This window comes from Alosa pseudoharengus, unplaced genomic scaffold, assembly GCF_046254945.1.
Source record: "Alosa pseudoharengus isolate Yale_2024_CS ecotype anadromous, Long Island Sound unplaced genomic scaffold, YU_APseudo_1.1 YU_APseudo_1.1_scf_19, whole genome shotgun sequence".
NCBI lineage: Eukaryota > Metazoa > Chordata > Actinopteri > Clupeiformes > Clupeidae > Alosa > Alosa pseudoharengus.
The window spans coordinates 32,310,471-32,327,839 of record NW_027468657.1 but is presented as its reverse complement, the minus strand read 5'-3'; the positions used below and the strand labels follow the sequence as shown (position 1 = coordinate 32,327,839).

At 44.5% G+C, this 17,369-nt stretch overlaps 1 protein-coding gene across 2 annotated transcripts; it reads right to left on the bottom strand.

Moving 5' to 3' along the window:
- Positions 1-130: 130 nt before the first annotated feature.
- Positions 131-17,243, bottom strand: LOC143132712 (microtubule-associated tumor suppressor 1 homolog A-like). Of its 2 annotated transcripts, XM_076292416.1 has the most exons (10): positions 17,121-17,243; positions 11,537-11,781; positions 7,642-7,708; positions 4,153-4,367; positions 3,869-3,974; positions 3,673-3,746; positions 3,428-3,520; positions 2,488-2,604; positions 2,299-2,396; positions 131-1,884 (listed from the first exon to the last, which is right to left on the bottom strand). In XM_076292416.1, the coding sequence occupies exons 1-10, from the start codon at positions 17,239-17,241 to the stop codon at positions 1,668-1,670; spliced, it is 1,353 nt and encodes a 450-aa protein (XP_076148531.1). In that variant the 5' UTR covers positions 17,242-17,243; the 3' UTR covers positions 131-1,667. The 2 variants fall into 2 exon arrangements, with proteins under 2 accessions (XP_076148531.1, XP_076148530.1); XM_076292415.1 differs by lacking the exons at positions 11,537-11,781; positions 17,121-17,243 and adding an exon at positions 8,362-8,609.
- Between the last annotated feature and the right edge of the window lie 126 nt (positions 17,244-17,369).

The following is a 17,369-nucleotide window of genomic DNA, read 5'->3' as shown; positions in this document are numbered from 1 at the left end:
ATGATACGCTAGAGTTAGCCACTGAGCTAATTTTCCAATCTGGACAGGTTACAAAAGTGTTACACAACACAAGTGCCCCAGCAGCGGTTCAGGCCTGGATTGCAGATCGAAGTCGACACAAGATGAAACATTTAAGTGTAATAGCTGACTTTATTCATTGCATATTTTAAAAGAGCTTCAGTCACATGAATAAATTCACATCCATATGGTTACTTTAAAGCAAAACAGACTCAAGTGACACTCAAAATAGACACTCACACTCCAACACACCTCTTTTCGTGGCCACACATTTACACTGCCATGACATCAATCTCTTAAAGCTGCAGTAGGAGAGTCCTCTTTGTACAAAAGAAGAGATGCTCTCAAGCCGTGCATAAACAGTCAGATACACTGGTCCCATGGTCATTTGAGAAATCTGAACAGAGGAAAAGCAAAACTCTCAGCTGGGGGAGACGTGCCTTGGTGAAGAGTTGAGTTACTGATGACAATTCATTATGCTGTCAATCAAATCTACCAATCAGCAGAACACTTCAGAGTTCTTAATGAAGTGAAAGGCCCTCATGATTACCTGACCAGCAGCCCTTCATAAACAACCTTCTTCTAAAGAGTCTTCCTCGCCACTGACAGAGTCTAATCAGGAACCATAGTGACTGGGTTTCCCTTTGCACCACTGGGCTGGAGAGACCACATAGGGGACAGGACATGTGCACATGCTTAACGGCAGATTTGAAACCACATCACTACCCTCCAGATCAGCAATAATAGGTCTATACAAACGTTCTGGTCAAGGGTACTTGTGTCCAGAGCACAGCGGGTTAAGATCTGCCGTAACCCCAAAAGCTCTAGAGAGTCTCACAGTCAGCAGGCACTGAGTGTTCGTTATTATGGCATAGAAGGAGGCTTTTTGAAATAGTTGAATTATAGAGAGGCTTGATGAAAGGTAAAGTACAGTTTTTACATATTTATAGTCTTCTGGAATCCAGATTCTTTCTGTAGTGATTGAGGTCACATGTGGCCAATTTAATGCACCTTTGGCATCTTCAGTTTTCAGTAAGAAAGTTCTTAAGTGTGAATCATTCAGTCATCTCATCTGTCCAAACCACTGCTGTAGAAGTTAGCACTGTCAATATCTCTGCCTGTTATACATTCCTTTCTACATTTCTGTAGATTCCCGGTGTCCCAAATCGGTGAAGGTTTGAATATGTTGAGTGGAAGGAAAACTAATTTGACAATGCAACACCACATGAACTAACAACCTACAACTGCAAATCGTTTAGTGAAGCAGGATTCTGGCAGTCTGACTGCAACAAAGGGGGTGATGAGGATGCCATTCTTCTCAGGGATTTCAAATGGCCTTAGTCAAAATAGTCAGAAAAAAATTAAGACAAAATATACACACCTGAGATGTCCTTTTTCCTCCATACATCAAAAACAGAAAGGCAGAAATTCAGAACATGGTTGTCCACGCTGGTTAAGTGCTTCTGTGCAATACAAGTGTCTTTACAGTCATATGTACATTATGTTGAAAAAGTATATCCGTTTTTGGAAATGTCTTCTTGGGATAACAGGGCTAAAAGTAACCCTGTGTAGCTAATATAGCTTTTGGTATGGTCTAAAACTCTGAGAGAGTCACAGGTCGCACGCTTCATGGAAGCCTTGAGCCGGTGTTATCTGGGTGAAACAGGAGGGCTGGAAAAGACTCCAGAGTTTCGGGGCGACTGCAGGGACATGGAGGGTGTCGTGGGCGACAGCTTGCGCGGGCTACTCAAGTCTCCATTGTGTAATTTCCAGAGGAGCTCTTCATTTTCCATGGAGAGACGCTTGTTCACGTTGGACTCCTTCTGAAGAGACTCCTGTAACACTGCCTGCTCTGTGGACAGTTGCCTGAGAGAGGGAACAAAAACAGTTCTGATTACAGGCTAATAGACTAGACTAAACATCTGAAGAAACGGAACAAAAAAACGTTGTGGCCCGGGGAGCCCAGTTAAGTCAAAATATCAAAAACAACCTGCTATTTCTGAGCACACCCACAAGCTTCAAAGAGCTTAGATGTGAGCAATACACAGCCTCCAGATACAAGTCTACTTTAGATATGAGATCATTCAACTTCATAAAAGAGAATGAACTGTTCCATTTGAATAGCCCAGGGCACTTTCCATCTACAATTAACAATGATGTGAGACTTAATTATAATGACTTGTCTTGTACTTGTCTAATTGAAGCAATGCAGTAAATAGTGTGTGTGTGTGTGTGTGTGTGTGTGTGTGTGTGTGTGTGTGTGTGTGTGTGTGTGTTTACCTAGACAAAGCCATATGCCTGTCCATCCTGGCTTTGAGATCCTCATTCTCCTGCTGGACTTTTTGCAGACATTCATCAAGTTTCACATTCTTCTCCAGCTGAGATCAAAAGAGTAAAATGGTCTTAACAACAAACGTGTGACTCAGTCAATGAGCAAGAATGCAACCAAGACTGAATTAAGATTCATACCACTTTGTCCATCTGCATGAGCTTCTTGTCTTGCTGGTGCAGCTGCTTGGTCTTGATCTCCAGCACCACTTTAAGACTTTCCAGCTCTTGCTCCAGATAGAGAGTGTGGGAGTCCTTCTAAAAGCACATACAAAAACAAGTTTGTCCTTTGCCTTGTTAAACAGGCATTATGATATGCACAATGAATTCTGATAAGGGGCTGTTTTCTTTATGCCGTTTCCACATTTTAGTCAAACATTTCCTGAAATGGAAATCGAGAATTTAATATGATTATCCCCTCATAAGTTCTAGAGGATACTGTGACATGGATATGTGATCTCAATCAATATTAGATCTCCGTCACAATAGAAGTCTGATCAACAGTCTGGTGGCATCACTCCAATTCTCAGTGCCCTCTGGCTACCCAGGACAAAGCAACTGGAGTTTTCCACCACAACATAACATACAGTAGCAATAATAATGCCATCACTGTATCCAAGAGAGATACACCATAAGGCTGAAGAAAACAGCTGATGTGCAGAGGATATACAGTAGGCAATCTTGAGGCCTCAATAGTTATATCCCATCCGATAAAATGATGAGGACTATCCATCCTCTGCATAAAATGCAGTCGTCATACTTTCAGGATTCACTACATTGTTCATATACCATCATTGTATAATGCCTTTAATATAATATTATTAAGAATTCATATTTATCTACAGTGAACCTGTATAGCTCTAATTTTCACATATAGGATAATGTGATCCAGTTCATCTGGGTTCTATTGGAATAAGTTTTAGATGTGAGGGAGGAGAGGAGCAGAGGGAGGAGTGCTATTGCAAATGGAACAGGAGCTGTTCCCTTGTGGTATTGCAATGGGTCTGATAAGTACTTCCAGTTAGTTGCTGGAGAATGTTTTTCTAGTCTACACGATAGCAGCAGTATAGGCTCCTGTTACCTGAGAATCTGCAAACATTTCCCTCCTCTTCTCGTCTTCTCTAAGCTTTTCATTTAAAGCACTGTTCTCTGTCCGGAGCTCTTCAATCTGACCCTGGAAAAGATAAGATGTGAGCTAAATTACCAAAAGCATTTTTGCATTCCTCAAAGGAAAATAAATCATCAACATTGTGACCTTTTGTGCCATGTGTAACTGTCTAAGGAGATATGGTTCAGGTATATCCAGTCAGACACAGAATCACCTACCGTTAGGTTCACTTCAGTCTCCTTTAGAGCGTTGTCCAATGTCTGCATTTCAGTTTCATGAGCTTTCCTGACTTCTGAAATCACAAATTCAGAGTACAAATGAAATCGAGGAGCTTAAAAATGTCATTTTTTTCTGATCACAGATAGATAGTAAAAGACAGAAATGATGAGTCTGATAAAAACACAGATAACTCACCCTCTAAAGACTGTTCATGCTGCTGTTTGATGCTCTCCATCTTGTCAGCATGGCTGGCTTCCAGGTCCTTCTTCAAAACCTCATGCTTGGACTTCAAACTTTCCAGCTTCAAGAACAAAAACAGGTTCAGATGGATGCTGACATTTTCCTGGCTCTTTCTCCACCTCTCCGCTTATTTTCAGCACACATAAAACACCAAAATGAAGGAAATATTTCACATGAATATGGACAGAGCCAAGAGGCCAAGGTAGCGAGTCACACCCCCCCACCCCCTCCCTGCTCACCTGCTGTTCCATCTGGGCCTTGCACTTGTCGGCCTCCTCCTGGTAGACCTGGTGGACCTTCTCCCACTCGGCGGCGTAGAAGGTGCGGAGCCTCTCCTCCAGGTCAGCCAGGTCGTTGCGGTGCTGCTCCTGTAGCTTCTGGAGGACGCCATCGAAGGCCGCCCGCAGGTCCTCCTTCTCTTGCTCCAGGCGATCGCATGACTGGGAGGAGTTCACTGCCAAGAGAAACACACACAGTGTCAGGAAGACCCAAGTCAATCAGCCTCCGATTAACTCTTAAATCACCAAAGTTACTCTGACTTGAAAATGCTGTAAAGGATTCCCTCAGAGCCTGAGAAAAATGTTCTGTAAAGATCACTAATAGAGTGACGCCAATGCCAAACAAGGTTTAGAACAATCCAATCCAATTATATTTTATGTTTTGGTTAGTTGTTATGAAGCAGAACCACAATTTTTTTTACTTTCATCAACACTGTGAGGGCGCATTTGTCCTATTGTGGAAGTCTTCACTCACTAGGTGCCCTCCCAGTTAAGAGCGGTATAATATTATCAGACTACATGCTGCTTGTGGCAAGACCAATATGAATCAACAGGCTATACACTTCCCAAGGGTCAATGTTTTGACATCACAATTGCACTCCAAATATTTCCCAACCTAAAACATCTTGTCATCACTGGCAACAGTTGAGGCGTAGCATGCCAAGACTGGAGCCATGTTGCTTGCAGAGACAACCAAACGCACAAGCACAGTTGTCCCACCCTTTGTTTCAACCAGAACTCCTTCACAGCTGACACGTCAACAACACTTATAAATGGCCAGCGCTCTGGTCAGGACCAGGACCAGCCCCACGCATGGCAGAGTGCCCATTCGGAGAGGACGCCTGGCCATACACTGCAGTTGGCATACAGGACGACAGCAGCTAGGTGGGTGACGTAATGTGAGGCTTAGGAATAACAGCTGTACATGGACTGCCACAGCTGGGTGTGTCTTGCTAACACCACATGCCACCAAGAGCCAAGTGGGACGTGTTAATAAAAACTTTGAACAGAGGAAAAGTGGTGCTAACTTCCAAAGGAGGCTTTACAAACCATACTGCTTCAAGTGTCTTGTATTTAAACATTTACAGTTATCAGAAAAAGAGTAAACATATATTTCAAAGCAGCTTCATTAATAATTATTCAAAATGCCAAATATGCAGAGCTGCATAATGGCCTTTAGGCTCAAGAGGATTTGTTGAGAAACACTAAGGGGAACTGACCTTCAAATGACTCCTTCAGAACCACTTAAAGCCAAATCACCATGTGAGCCTGCTACATGGACATTTCAGCATTTGAACACAAACGGCCATACCACAGTAGGAGGCAAAGCAGTGCTGAAAATACTCAATTATTGGCCATTTCATTCAAGGACACATGAATGGATTCAGCAAAATGCACAAAGCCTGAGTTCTAAAATATTAAAGGCGAACACTGCAGGGGAGGATTCTACATATATCAAAAATGTGCACCAATATCTGCAAAGGATTCCAAATTACCTTGAGTTACTGCATCACACAGTGGAGGTAATTCTATTAGCTTGTGAATTCATTCTGCTAAGAAGTCTACCTATATAACCATAAATAACAAAGCTATGCGAAGGGGATGAAATGATGTTAGCCTTGGGGAGAGGCCAGATTCCTTTTTCTAAATGAAGAGGGGAAACCAGGTCGCGGCTTGTCAGAGCGATGCCTGGAACACTGCCGCTGAGAGGTGGTGCAGTCAGCACTCAGGATGACAGCGCTCAGATAAAGAGTCTGCTCGGTGAGGGGCGCTGGGGATAGGATAGGACACTTACAGATTTGCTCTGGATGAACACGAAAAGAGCTGGACATGCTGGATGTCCACACAGAGGAGAGTCTGCTCTCTGCATGATTCCCAGGCACAGATACAGAGCAGTCCCAGAGTGGGGCCCTCGGGGAAGAAATATGTGGCCCTGGAGAGATGTGTGAACCAACTTCTTTTGGTTAATCTTGTTGGGGAGGCATGAGATGCTGATGATTTGATTTGCTGAAGTATTGTGAGAAAAATGGCTGGAGCTAAGACGTAAGCCACCACAAACCTCAAGACTCATCATCTGCAAAAAAGGTTTCAATGGCAGCTCTGAGCTCTCATCTGAACAGAAGTCTGTTAATCAGATTGAGATGCACTGAAACTCAAAGCCTTACATTTCAGAGAATTTAAAACGGGTTCAACTGTAACAGCCATGGAACATTTGTATGAATAAGCTAATTGCATAATAACAGTTAGCGGTAAACAAACAGAGGTGTGCAAAGCATAGCAAGGGCAGAACCTCAGCCGGAGAGCTTTTACCTTGAGAATAATCAAGACTGCCACCACAAGCATCCAGACAGACACATCCATAACCGTTGGCGATAACTTCAGTCAGTGCTTTGATTTATGTGGACCACTTTAATGCTGTGAGTAACTTAATTCTACCAATTTGAATGAGAGCCAGTATAGGCTGCTTCGTGCTCCAGACCACAAAACTCTGATGAAGCAGAAGGGGGAATATGATGGGAGTTCTGGAGCTCATTTTGGAGTTCTCCCACCCGGCTTTGTCTAAACATTCACTGGCTTCTTAGTAAGGTCACACTAGGGTCTTAAACATGTTCTGGGAATGCAAAGATAAGCTGCAGCCTAGAGATTACAAAGGTAAAGCAAAATCATGTGTTGGCCATTACTTTCAGAATATACGCGATCAGATATTCAAAAAGGTCTTTACACCATCAGTATTCATGGTGTGATGGCAATGGTGAACACTGGAATCACAGCCATTTGGGGGTTACATGAGAAGGCACCAAATGCACCTGTTAGTGCACCTCCCTGTTCAGCACCATAGTGCATCAATATAAGGGATGCAGCCATGACAAAGCCTTGGAAAAGGAGTGATCTTTTTTAGCAAACAGCTGTGGTGACATTCACTCTGCTCCTTCTCAAGGTATGTGCATGTCTTTTTTAGGAGTGAGGGGGGGTGCATGCCAAATGGCTGCCTAGGGAGCCACTCCCAGCAATAAAGCAGCCTCCCAGGAGAGCCCATCAACCCCATCAGCCCTGGGCCCTGGCTCAGCACGGGCTGACTAGTCCATCTTGTCTGCATGGGAAGACCAATTAAACGGAGGGGCAAAAATCTAATTACAAGACAGAGAGGCCGAGCAAGGAGCCTGTGATATGGCTGGGGACTGTAAAAACAATCTGTAGCAACATGGGACTGGAGAAACATGAAGTGCTTCGTGTCCCATCGGTCATACTGATGAATGCACATTTGGCCAATTAAGGAAAGCATTCCGAGAGGCCAGTCCTTTCCCTGTCGGAGAGCTGTGAGAGCCCCTTATCTCACTCAGATTAGCCCTGGCTGCAGTGGTGCAGACACGGAGGATGTGTGGTGGTGGTGGTGGTGGTGGTGGTGGTGGTGGTGGTGGTGTGCCGTGTCATGTTGTGCTGTGCTCTTACCCAGCTCCTCGCGCAGGTTCACCAGCTCCTGAGACAACTCCCCACATTTCCTCAAGGACTCTTCATGCTGGAGGAAGAAAACAAAGACGTTCACAATTAATATTCCCATTGCAGAGTGAAGCCTCAGTAGGAACGTGCCCGCGAGCCAGGGGCTTAAGTCAGGAAACAGATCTCGCATCGCGTTCAGTCTCTCCACACAGAGCAAGTGTAAATGAAATAGCAGCATGAGAAATCTTCCTTTTCCAGAAACCATAGACAGTTGGCAGAGACGAGCAGTGAGCGTCTTAGCAGGAACCACAAACTGGCGTCCTCTTGAACTAGGTGAGCACTCCAGAATGGTGCAAGCTCTGCCCAGTTTTGTCCCTCTCCCTCTGCCTGTGCCTTTCCCTAATCTGGCTCACCACACAAAAAAAACTGCAGAGGGACAGCAGTCTCCACAACTGCAGTGCTACCACAGAGTCAAAAACAGCAGGCATCCCTCCTCACTTCTTCAGTCTGCCCTCACTGGTCAATAACAAAAGACACTCGCAAAGCACCAGCCCGACCAGCAGCACAGGATTATGAAGAGACCACACTTGTATCAGAGGCATACGCACAAATATTTGATCATACAATTCACAGAGGATACATATAGTCTGTGCCTGACAACTTCCTATCATCATAAACACAGCTCTCTAGATAAACAGAGTGAGAATAAAGCAGAGAATGCAGGTCTTTTACCCTTGATCCGGCGCAGGACAGACTAAGGCACTCTTTGCTGCTGGAGCAGCCCATGGTGTGGACACCTCGTTGGCTTTCTCCCCGGGCTGCTGAGGGAGGAGGGGGTTGGTCGGGGAAGACAGCACAGCCCAGGTGCAACAACCAGCACCTCTGCCTCTGCCCCCCCGCCTGAGCGCACGCTCTACATCCAAACCACTGCTGGGGAACGTGCCGATTGGTCCCCAGCCTCCTCCAACCACTTGCCGTTTAGTGGCACGCTGCTACCGTACTCCTCCTAAGAGAGAGTGGGAGCAGAGGAGGAGGGGAGGAGGAGGGGGGGGAGGAGCCTGCTCTGCACTGTGGGGGGAGGCTCCCGTCTCTGCAATGGGTCAGCTGTAAGAGCTCTGGCTCATCAGAGGACAGACCAGCGATGGCCAAAGGTGAAGGAAATAAATATATAGAAATATCAAGTAGGTGACAGTGGAGCTGATCAAGTGGCTCTTGGTGAAATGGGACAGGCTAATGGAGAGAGGTGTGTGAGAGCTGTGACCTTCAGCGTCGCCGCGAGGAAAAGAAAGGAGTGCCTGGCCACCTACACCAGTGGAAAATATGAACACATGCCTCCTAATCCAATATATTTAGCGCTTCCATTAGCCCTTTTAGAATTTTTGTTCTTTCATGTCTCTGTGGTGAAAGAAGTTAAAAGAGACGCACACACTGGAGTTAAATCTAAAACGCCTATTCAAGTCTTTTTAGCTTTCAATTCATTACAGAAAAGTCTAAACAAACCACTGCAAGTGGTGCAAGAGTGCCCACAAGAACGAGAGTGGCCGACAGAAGGGTGCCTCATGGTCATGTGCTTAACCTGCTGACAGTGTTTCACAAACAAGTGATGGCAAACAGCACACAGCACCTATCTGAACACCAGGCTTTGCTTGTAACCATATCGAGTCAACAGCTGGTGCATGCTCACACAAACATGGCAAGGACCCACATCCTATTCTTGGGATAATGAATGTTGAATGGATTCCTCTACAGAGGAGTTCACATATGGACTTGTTGTGCCATGTTATTTCTAACAACCAGTTCCAGAGATGTTTGTAAAAACATGGTGAATAGTGAGCATAGGGAGAGATGTACTTTAAGTTAACTGTGGGAAATGACAACTTCTCAATCCCAAGGTACTGCTACATAGTTGTAAGTTATTCTTTTGATATAGCTTGTGTTGTGGTGTGGTGGTTTAGGGTAAATGTCTATTCCTCTGTGTACATCTTAGCAGGAAATATTAACATCAAAACCCAAACAAAGCAAACAGAGTGTATAATATTTAGACATCTTTGGAGAGGCACTACTACTGAATCGGATTTGGATGCCAACTGATTTATGGTTATGACTTATTCTAACGGAGATCAGCCTGCAGACGTAGGGGGAAGGGGGAAGGCTATATCCACCACCATCCCCCACCATATGGGATGTCAGGGAAAACACAATGCATCTTAACATCACCAAAAGCTAGAGAAAATCAATTTATGATGTTGCCCCAAGCTTCTCTTTTCGATTGGACCTGAAGACCTAGAGCTTTATGTTAAGACTCTAAGTGGAACAGTTTCTCTACAGCTGCTGGGCTGCAACATTTACCAAATAGATCCTTTAAAGCGAGCAGTGCCAACTCACACTGCATAACTACATAGTGAGCAATGGGCAAATAACAAGCACTGGATAACGTTATATGCACAAGGATAAGATAGTACTCAGTGAAATCCGCTAACTGTACACCCATGCATGCATGTCAGACCCCTGGAGTATATCACTGACCCAACTCAGGCAGTGGCTCTCAGAAATGTCAGATAAAAGCCCCCCCCCCACCACCCCCTGTCTCCAGCACATTTCCAGGGGCAGATAACAGGGTCCTGCTGGCCCTCGGGGAGAGCAGAGCAGACGTGACGTCCACTGCACCACTCCTCTGGATGGGTGGGGCCAGGCACCGAGCCGGATCTCTAGTGTTTACCACCTTTCCAGGATTTGGCACTGGTGCACACACACACACACACACACACACACACACACACACACACACACACACACACACACACACACACACACACACACACACACACACACACACACACACACACACACACACACACACACACACACACACACACACACACACACACACACACACACACACACACACACACACACACACACACACACACACACACACACACACACACACACACACACACACACACACACGGCTGAACCTCTTCTATTAAAGATCATTGGATGATGAGCAGCTTGTTTATGGACCTCTCCCTGTATTTAGGGACTTACCTGCAGCCAGTAATGACAGAGGCACAGTCCCTAAATGACACAGTGGGGTACCCATGATCTACTCAAGTGTGGGAAAAAGCACATCCACTCCTACTATACATGCCCTCTCATAGTATAAACAAGAAAAAGTCATAAATTATACCTACATGATTGTACAATAAATTTCTGGTTTGGAGACCCAATCCATGCCAAATGTGTGACAAAAAAGGATCTCTGAAGTATACCATTTTGAGTGTCAATAAGAATACCTTTCTCTGTTTCATGGCGTGTGTGTTCTAAAATCAAACCCTATTCTATTGCCAGCGTTGATCACAGCAAGGTGACCAAAATAACCGTAGGGGTATCAAGTGTTCTCGTTCAGGGACGGCGATTGGCAGCTCCTCTAATACAGCACCAGGCTGCGGCTCTAATGACAACTGTTATTGCATGTGATCGTCCTCTCCCTTCTACACATACAGTTTGCTTTCAAAGTAACTGTGGGGTGGAGTAATATACTTTCTGCATTGTCCTTACGGTCTCTAATAAAGCCATGTCTTGAATGCAGAGATCATTTGAAACAGCCAAGAAGCCAACTCCTACAATCTAATCATTCTGGCGAGGTGGACTCCCACCAAAACAAACACTGGAATGAACAAAGTGTCAATGACAAACCTGCTGTAGATAAACAGTTCATGTTCCACTCCCAAACGCAGCACTACCATCAGTCCTAGAACACCAGCATGTGTAATGAGCAATACACGTCAACACAAAACTGGATATGCAGGACCCAATTCAAGGAAACCTCACATTTCACTGTTGTGACACAGAATGTGTGTGACATGTTTGACATGTTGATGTGGGGTGGGGTGAGGGGGCTTACCTCTGCTATACAACGCTGCAGAACAACAGTGACCGCTTCAAATCTGCAGTTGCTTCCCAGAAGAAGCGTCTTCAGCTCTTGGATGGTGGTGGTGCTTCTCGCACACTGTGCCTGGTAGTGCTCCACACTGCACTTGCCGTCAGCGGCCGCTGGGTCCCGATGGCCATTCACCTGCTGCTGCTGCTGCGCTGCTGGTGGTGGTGGTTGTGGGTTCCGGGCGTTGGGCCTCGATTTGTTCTTGTCCACTGTAAGAGAGCATCCGTTTAGTGTCCCGATCACATTCAGCATTATTCCTGCTTGCACAAGCCCAGCTTCCCCCCTACCGGCCCATAACACCAAGCCTGGTGGTGCCAGGTTACAGTGGCTCTCTGGACAGAGAGTACGACGGGGCTTTCAGTAAAGAGGACACGAGCCACTGCCCACACAGCGCAATTAGGATGATTCACAGCGCTGCTAGGAGCCATGGAGCAGCCTCGCTGGGCCAGCACGAAATGGACCGGAGAATGAGATTACGTCCATCAGCAGATTGAATCTTGCTCTCTGTGTGTGTGTGTGCTCCTGCACTGTGACAGGACAGTGTTATTCTGGCAGAGCGGTGTCAAGGCGGTGTTGATTTACATCAACCTTATAAATGCAACACCAGGGGCAGAATATCGGTGTGAATCCCACTAATGAGCGGCTACCCGGGGGGTTGTGCCAAAAATAGTGCCCATGAGGCCCCCTTACTCTGGGCTCCCCTGACAACTATTTGTTGTCTAAATGCAGCACACAAGAAACTAGACGTGTATTTCAGGAGGATCCCATGCACATGTATATGCTTAGGGCTTGATATTTGGGATTGCCCCAAGGGCAACTTGTTCCATCAGGGGTATTATGTAATGTGATGGTGAGGGCAGGCTTGGGCATTGCCAAAAGAGCAGCCGTAATGAGGGGGGATGGCACCAAATGCCCCTTGGGGCTTGTGTTCTTACATGGCTCCAAGATTTCAACAGATGTACGTCTTCATGCTGGGAACCATAACAATAACAAATGGAAACAGCACCATTGAGATAGTGAACGCCAGATCTAGTAAGCAAATGGCAAATTAACATTTCCATTCCTCATACACATGTATATGCTTAGGGCTTGATATTTGGGATTGCCCCAAGGGCAACTTGTCCATCAGGGGTATTATGTAATGTGATGGTGAGGGCAGGCTTGGGCATTGCCAAAAGAGCAGCCGTAATGAGGGGGGATGGCACCAAATGCCCCTTGGGGCTTGTGTTCTTACATGGCTCCAAGATTTCAACAGATGTACGTCTTCATGCTGGGAACCATAACAATAACAAATGGAAACAGCACCATTGAGATAGTGAACGCCAGATCTAGTAAGCAAATGGCAAATTAACATTTCCATTCCTCATACAAGATCAGACAAAATTATTTTTTTGGCAGCCCACACATTTTTTTCTACACCATCCCTCAACTACAACAGAAAAATAGTCTGGAATGAAAGTGTTGTATGAGGCCTTCTCAATAGGATGATATGCTATGCCACCAGATATTGTTCTTAAAGAAAATTCAGTACAGTCAACCCTGACTGAGAACAAACCAGTCGTGGTGGCCATGTGTGGTGAGCTCTATTTTTAACTGATTATTCTGATCTAGTATCTATTCTCGTTACCTACCGTTTCCTCTACACTGCTGCTTGAGGGCTACAAGTTGCCACAGCAACAACTTGTGTGCTATATGATCTAGTTTTTATTAGCCCCTGCAGAAATGAGTAATAAAAGCATTCAAATTTGCAGTTTGTGTTACAACAGATTTGCAGACAGAAGTCATTGCAATACATGTGTCAACAGCAGGGAGCATTAGGTTTCAAGAGCTACTCCAAATTCAGATCATCTACTGCTTGGCGGAGCACGTGGACAAAGGCAGAAATATGACATTTCAGACCTAATCTCAGGTTCATTAAATATCAACATCACAGCCATTAAATATGTATAGCACTGCAGCTTCACTCCTGTGCTTCAGGCCCAGCCAAAGAGCACAAAGGCCTCACTCAAACAACATTCCAGCCCAACAAAACCAGCATTATTTCACAGCCATCAGGCCTGAGGGCCGACAGTGAACCACAGGAGCTCAGAAACACCGTGTCCTCAGGGAACACAGTAGACACGCAGAACGGCATGATGGGATGTTTAGGCAGCAATGCCAAAAATCTGATGAATTTCACCCAATTCTGACATAATAGTAATACAGGTCTAGGTAAGCATACTGTGGGAAACAGTGCTGCACCTATATGAGGTTCAGTGCGCTCTGAATTTAAACATCAGGACAAATACATGTATCAGTTGATCACATCACTTATTCTAAAAGTGTAAAAGTAAAATCCTGTCCCACGTTTGCCCACAAAGACATTGACTGTCAAAATAAATTAAGTGCTCATTCAAACACTACTGAACACAATGGCTTCTCAAATGCAGCTCTTGTTTTGGCTGCTGTTCACTTCAGTGTCAATCTTTTAAACACAGTGTGGTCCTCTTGGCATGAGCATAATAACAAAGCCCTTTGACACATCACAGGGGAGTGAAAGCTGAGGAGCCCCGTTCACAACATCGCCCTCTAGTGGATATAATCTCTCAGGTCAACAGTCTTTTCTTAGACTGGAGTCCACCCAGTTGCTCCCGCTGCTACTCTCTGTTGCGTAACACACAGAAGAGGCTTTCTTCAATTTAGTATACAAGATGCTAGATTTCTATCTATTCCTATCAACACAGCAAAGGAGTCTTCCAAAAGATCAACACATGAAGCAAAGTAGCACAAAAAAATATAAAATAGTTGTATGCCAAATAAATCATTTTAAATAGAAATGCAATAGCTAGAAAAATGTCTGTATATAGCTTACGGACACTTGAGCAGTAAAAATGATATACAGGTCTACTACTACTGTTTATAACTTAGTCAACAGTAAGTGCAGGAGTTAAGTTTACTACTCTAACTTGGGAGCTGTAGGTCACCTTGTTCTAAACTTTCTAACTCTTGAAATATATCACTCCACATCACAGCCCAACACAGTAGTCAGGAACATGAAATACATTAAACATGAAATAGAAATAATTTAGCCACCATCCAGACTGGCATTCATTACGCTTTGCAATACCAGCAATCACAAGATGTCAAAGCCTCAGTATGCATCATGGCTCGAGATGTCAAAGCCTGAGTATGCATCATGGCTCGAGATGTCAAAGTGATAGGACTGTAATCCAAATGGACTCAGAAGAATAAGATGAAAACACTGTGGGATTACATCTGTAATTCACTCGTGTTTTAGTCATATTTTATACTGCCAAGGAGGTAATGTTTTTGGTTCGGCTTGTTTATACGTCTGCCTGGCTGTGTTCGTTTGTCTGTTGGTCAGCAAGATGTTATGAAAACTCCCAGACCCATTTCTTTTTCAATGGAGCTTGCATTACATTTGGGAGTGGATTCAGATGGAAAACCACTAAGGCAGGACATAAAGCCTGGTCAGAGGAGTGTGCTCTCCAAGTACCCTTTAGTTTATGCTATAAAACAACCAACATCATCATACGGATGTAGCTTTAATACATAGATACAAAGTGAACTGCCCATCACTATACTATGTAGAGAAAGCACCAGTCCCAATTTCAGTTACTCCATTGCAACCGTGTATTCATGGCTGCTACTACTAGTGCTAAATAAATATAGAGGTCATTGGCTGTGCTCATTCCCACATATCTGGGTTCATGACAATTTAGGCTATATTTGTCTCAGTGGAGCGTGCTGGGTGTTATTCCCCCTCCTCTCTCACAGCTGAATAATTCAGAGAGAAGAGGCTGGAGGAGTGGCCAGCCGCACGGCTCCCTCAGCGGGACCTCTCCACGGCAGGCTCGTTGATGACGCACACTACCATGGCAACAGGGACTGGTTCCCAGCAGCAGTGCATCCTTCACTACATCTTCCTCGTCTGGTATCCACCCTCATCTGTCCAAACGCTTTGAATTGTAGCACACCAAATTGTTTATGCAATCTGGGGATGCATAGTACTGAAACATTCTTGGCTGCAGTGGTCCTTCACTTGGTGTTACTGGTTACTGAGGTAAATAGCTACTGGCTTCTGCTAATATTACACCTAGGATACTTTTAAAGAACACATAGCTGCAACTCAAAACTGTAAAATGTGAGAAACAGAAAAATCTATTCCTTTATCTATCATTTTGAGCTTTGGCAACACTGAGTGTAAAAAGTCAATCCAATATCCATTTTGAATTGAATGCTCTGTCTGTTCAACTTCATTCACTTCATTTCATTTTCCTCTTGAGAATTCAGCTCAATTCTCAACCACTGTTTCTTGATAATAGACAAATGAATTCCCCATGGTAATTCATCCAAAAAAACACATTAGTCCTCATCATAGATAATGTGTTTTGCAGTTGAAAGGCTGTTACAGCTCCATCTGGTGGTTACTGTCAGTTGTGTTTTTTTGTTCCAGGAAGGTGCTACTTTGTACCAAAAGTGTACATACCTACTTTGTCACTGATATCATAATCACAAATGATTTAAAGGACAACAGCCTTTAGTCTGGTTGATAAATACTGACAACAAATGATCTGTGCACCTGAATATGATACCCACCAGAACAAATGGTGGTGGTGTACCAAGCAGTTCATTACCAACATGTAATGTAATGTAATGTAATGTAAAGTTCAGTCCTGCAGCCCCGACCTAAGCATCCTACATGTACAAGTATTAGAAAAAAAAAAAAAAAAAAGGGAAAAAAAAAAAAGAAAAAAAAACCTGTTCAGCACCTTCTCAAGTGGAGCGGAGCACCTGAAGGGAGATCATGATCACGAGCCTGGGATTATTGATACAGTATTCTTTGAAAAGCACATGGAGCCCACAGACTACTGAGCAAACCTTGTTGCATGTGCCGTACAAGCACAACTGGTAAACAAATCCTCTAGCATTCCTCTCAAATACACGCTGCATGAAAATATTTTTGTCTGTCTTTGTAATATTACGGCCCTTTTTTGGCCATCTTCTAAAAACAGAAATGGAAAGCCTCTTAAAACAAGTCTAAATTAAACATTTCCATGTGAATCTACCCCATCAGAGGAATGTTCTCACTCAACTCTAGAACACGCTCAATCTAGTGCCTAATCCTCAAAATAACCCACATCTCATCTGAGAGCTGGAGTAGTAATCTGAAACTGTAAACCATATGCAAGCAGACACACTCCGCCATACGCACAATCATAAAATGACAAAACAAAACACCAAGAAACCCATTTACTGGAAGCTGAAGTCTGTGGAGTGTCAGTTACCATCTTAACTTAGACCCGGTTCCATTTATTTAATTCTATATTTGGACAGCGGCTCCTAAGCATGTATCCAAGCAGTAAATATTAGATGAACCCGCTTCCTCTGCCAACCAGGACACTGCCAGTCTATTAATAAACTCACAAACACAGCCCAGGAGCTACACCTTAGTGAAGGCAACAGCCACTGCACAGAGAGACCCAACCTGAAGCCAAGCCAATGGCCACCGTGAGAGCTTTTAATGGCACACGGCGGAGGAACAGACCTGCACGGAACACCACGGTGTTCTTCTTGCATCCCGAGAGGAGCTGGAGGTTCCGGAGCAAACCATTGGCCGTCAGCCTCACGTGGATGTTGGACAGCGAGAACTTGGTGGTGAAAAACATCTTGAGCGTGAAGGCAAAACAACAACAACAACAACAACAACAACAACAAAAAAAGCGCAGGTTCTTTGCATGCAAAACAAAACCGCACACCGGGAGCAAAAAAAAAACAAATCGAAAGCAGCTCTGCA

Coding starts and splice junctions, on each gene's coding strand:
- LOC143132712 (XM_076292416.1), bottom strand. CDS start 17,241: ATGTTTTTCACCACCAAGTTCTCGCTGTCCAACATCCACGTGAGGCTG. Junction 4,368..7,641: donor GAACCTGCGCGAGGAGCTGG/GTAAGAGCACAG, acceptor TTCTCTTGGCAG/TGAACTCCTCCCAGTCATGC. Junction 2,605..3,427: donor AAATGTTTGCAGATTCTCAG/GTAACAGGAGCC, acceptor ATGTGCTTTTAG/AAGGACTCCCACACTCTCTA.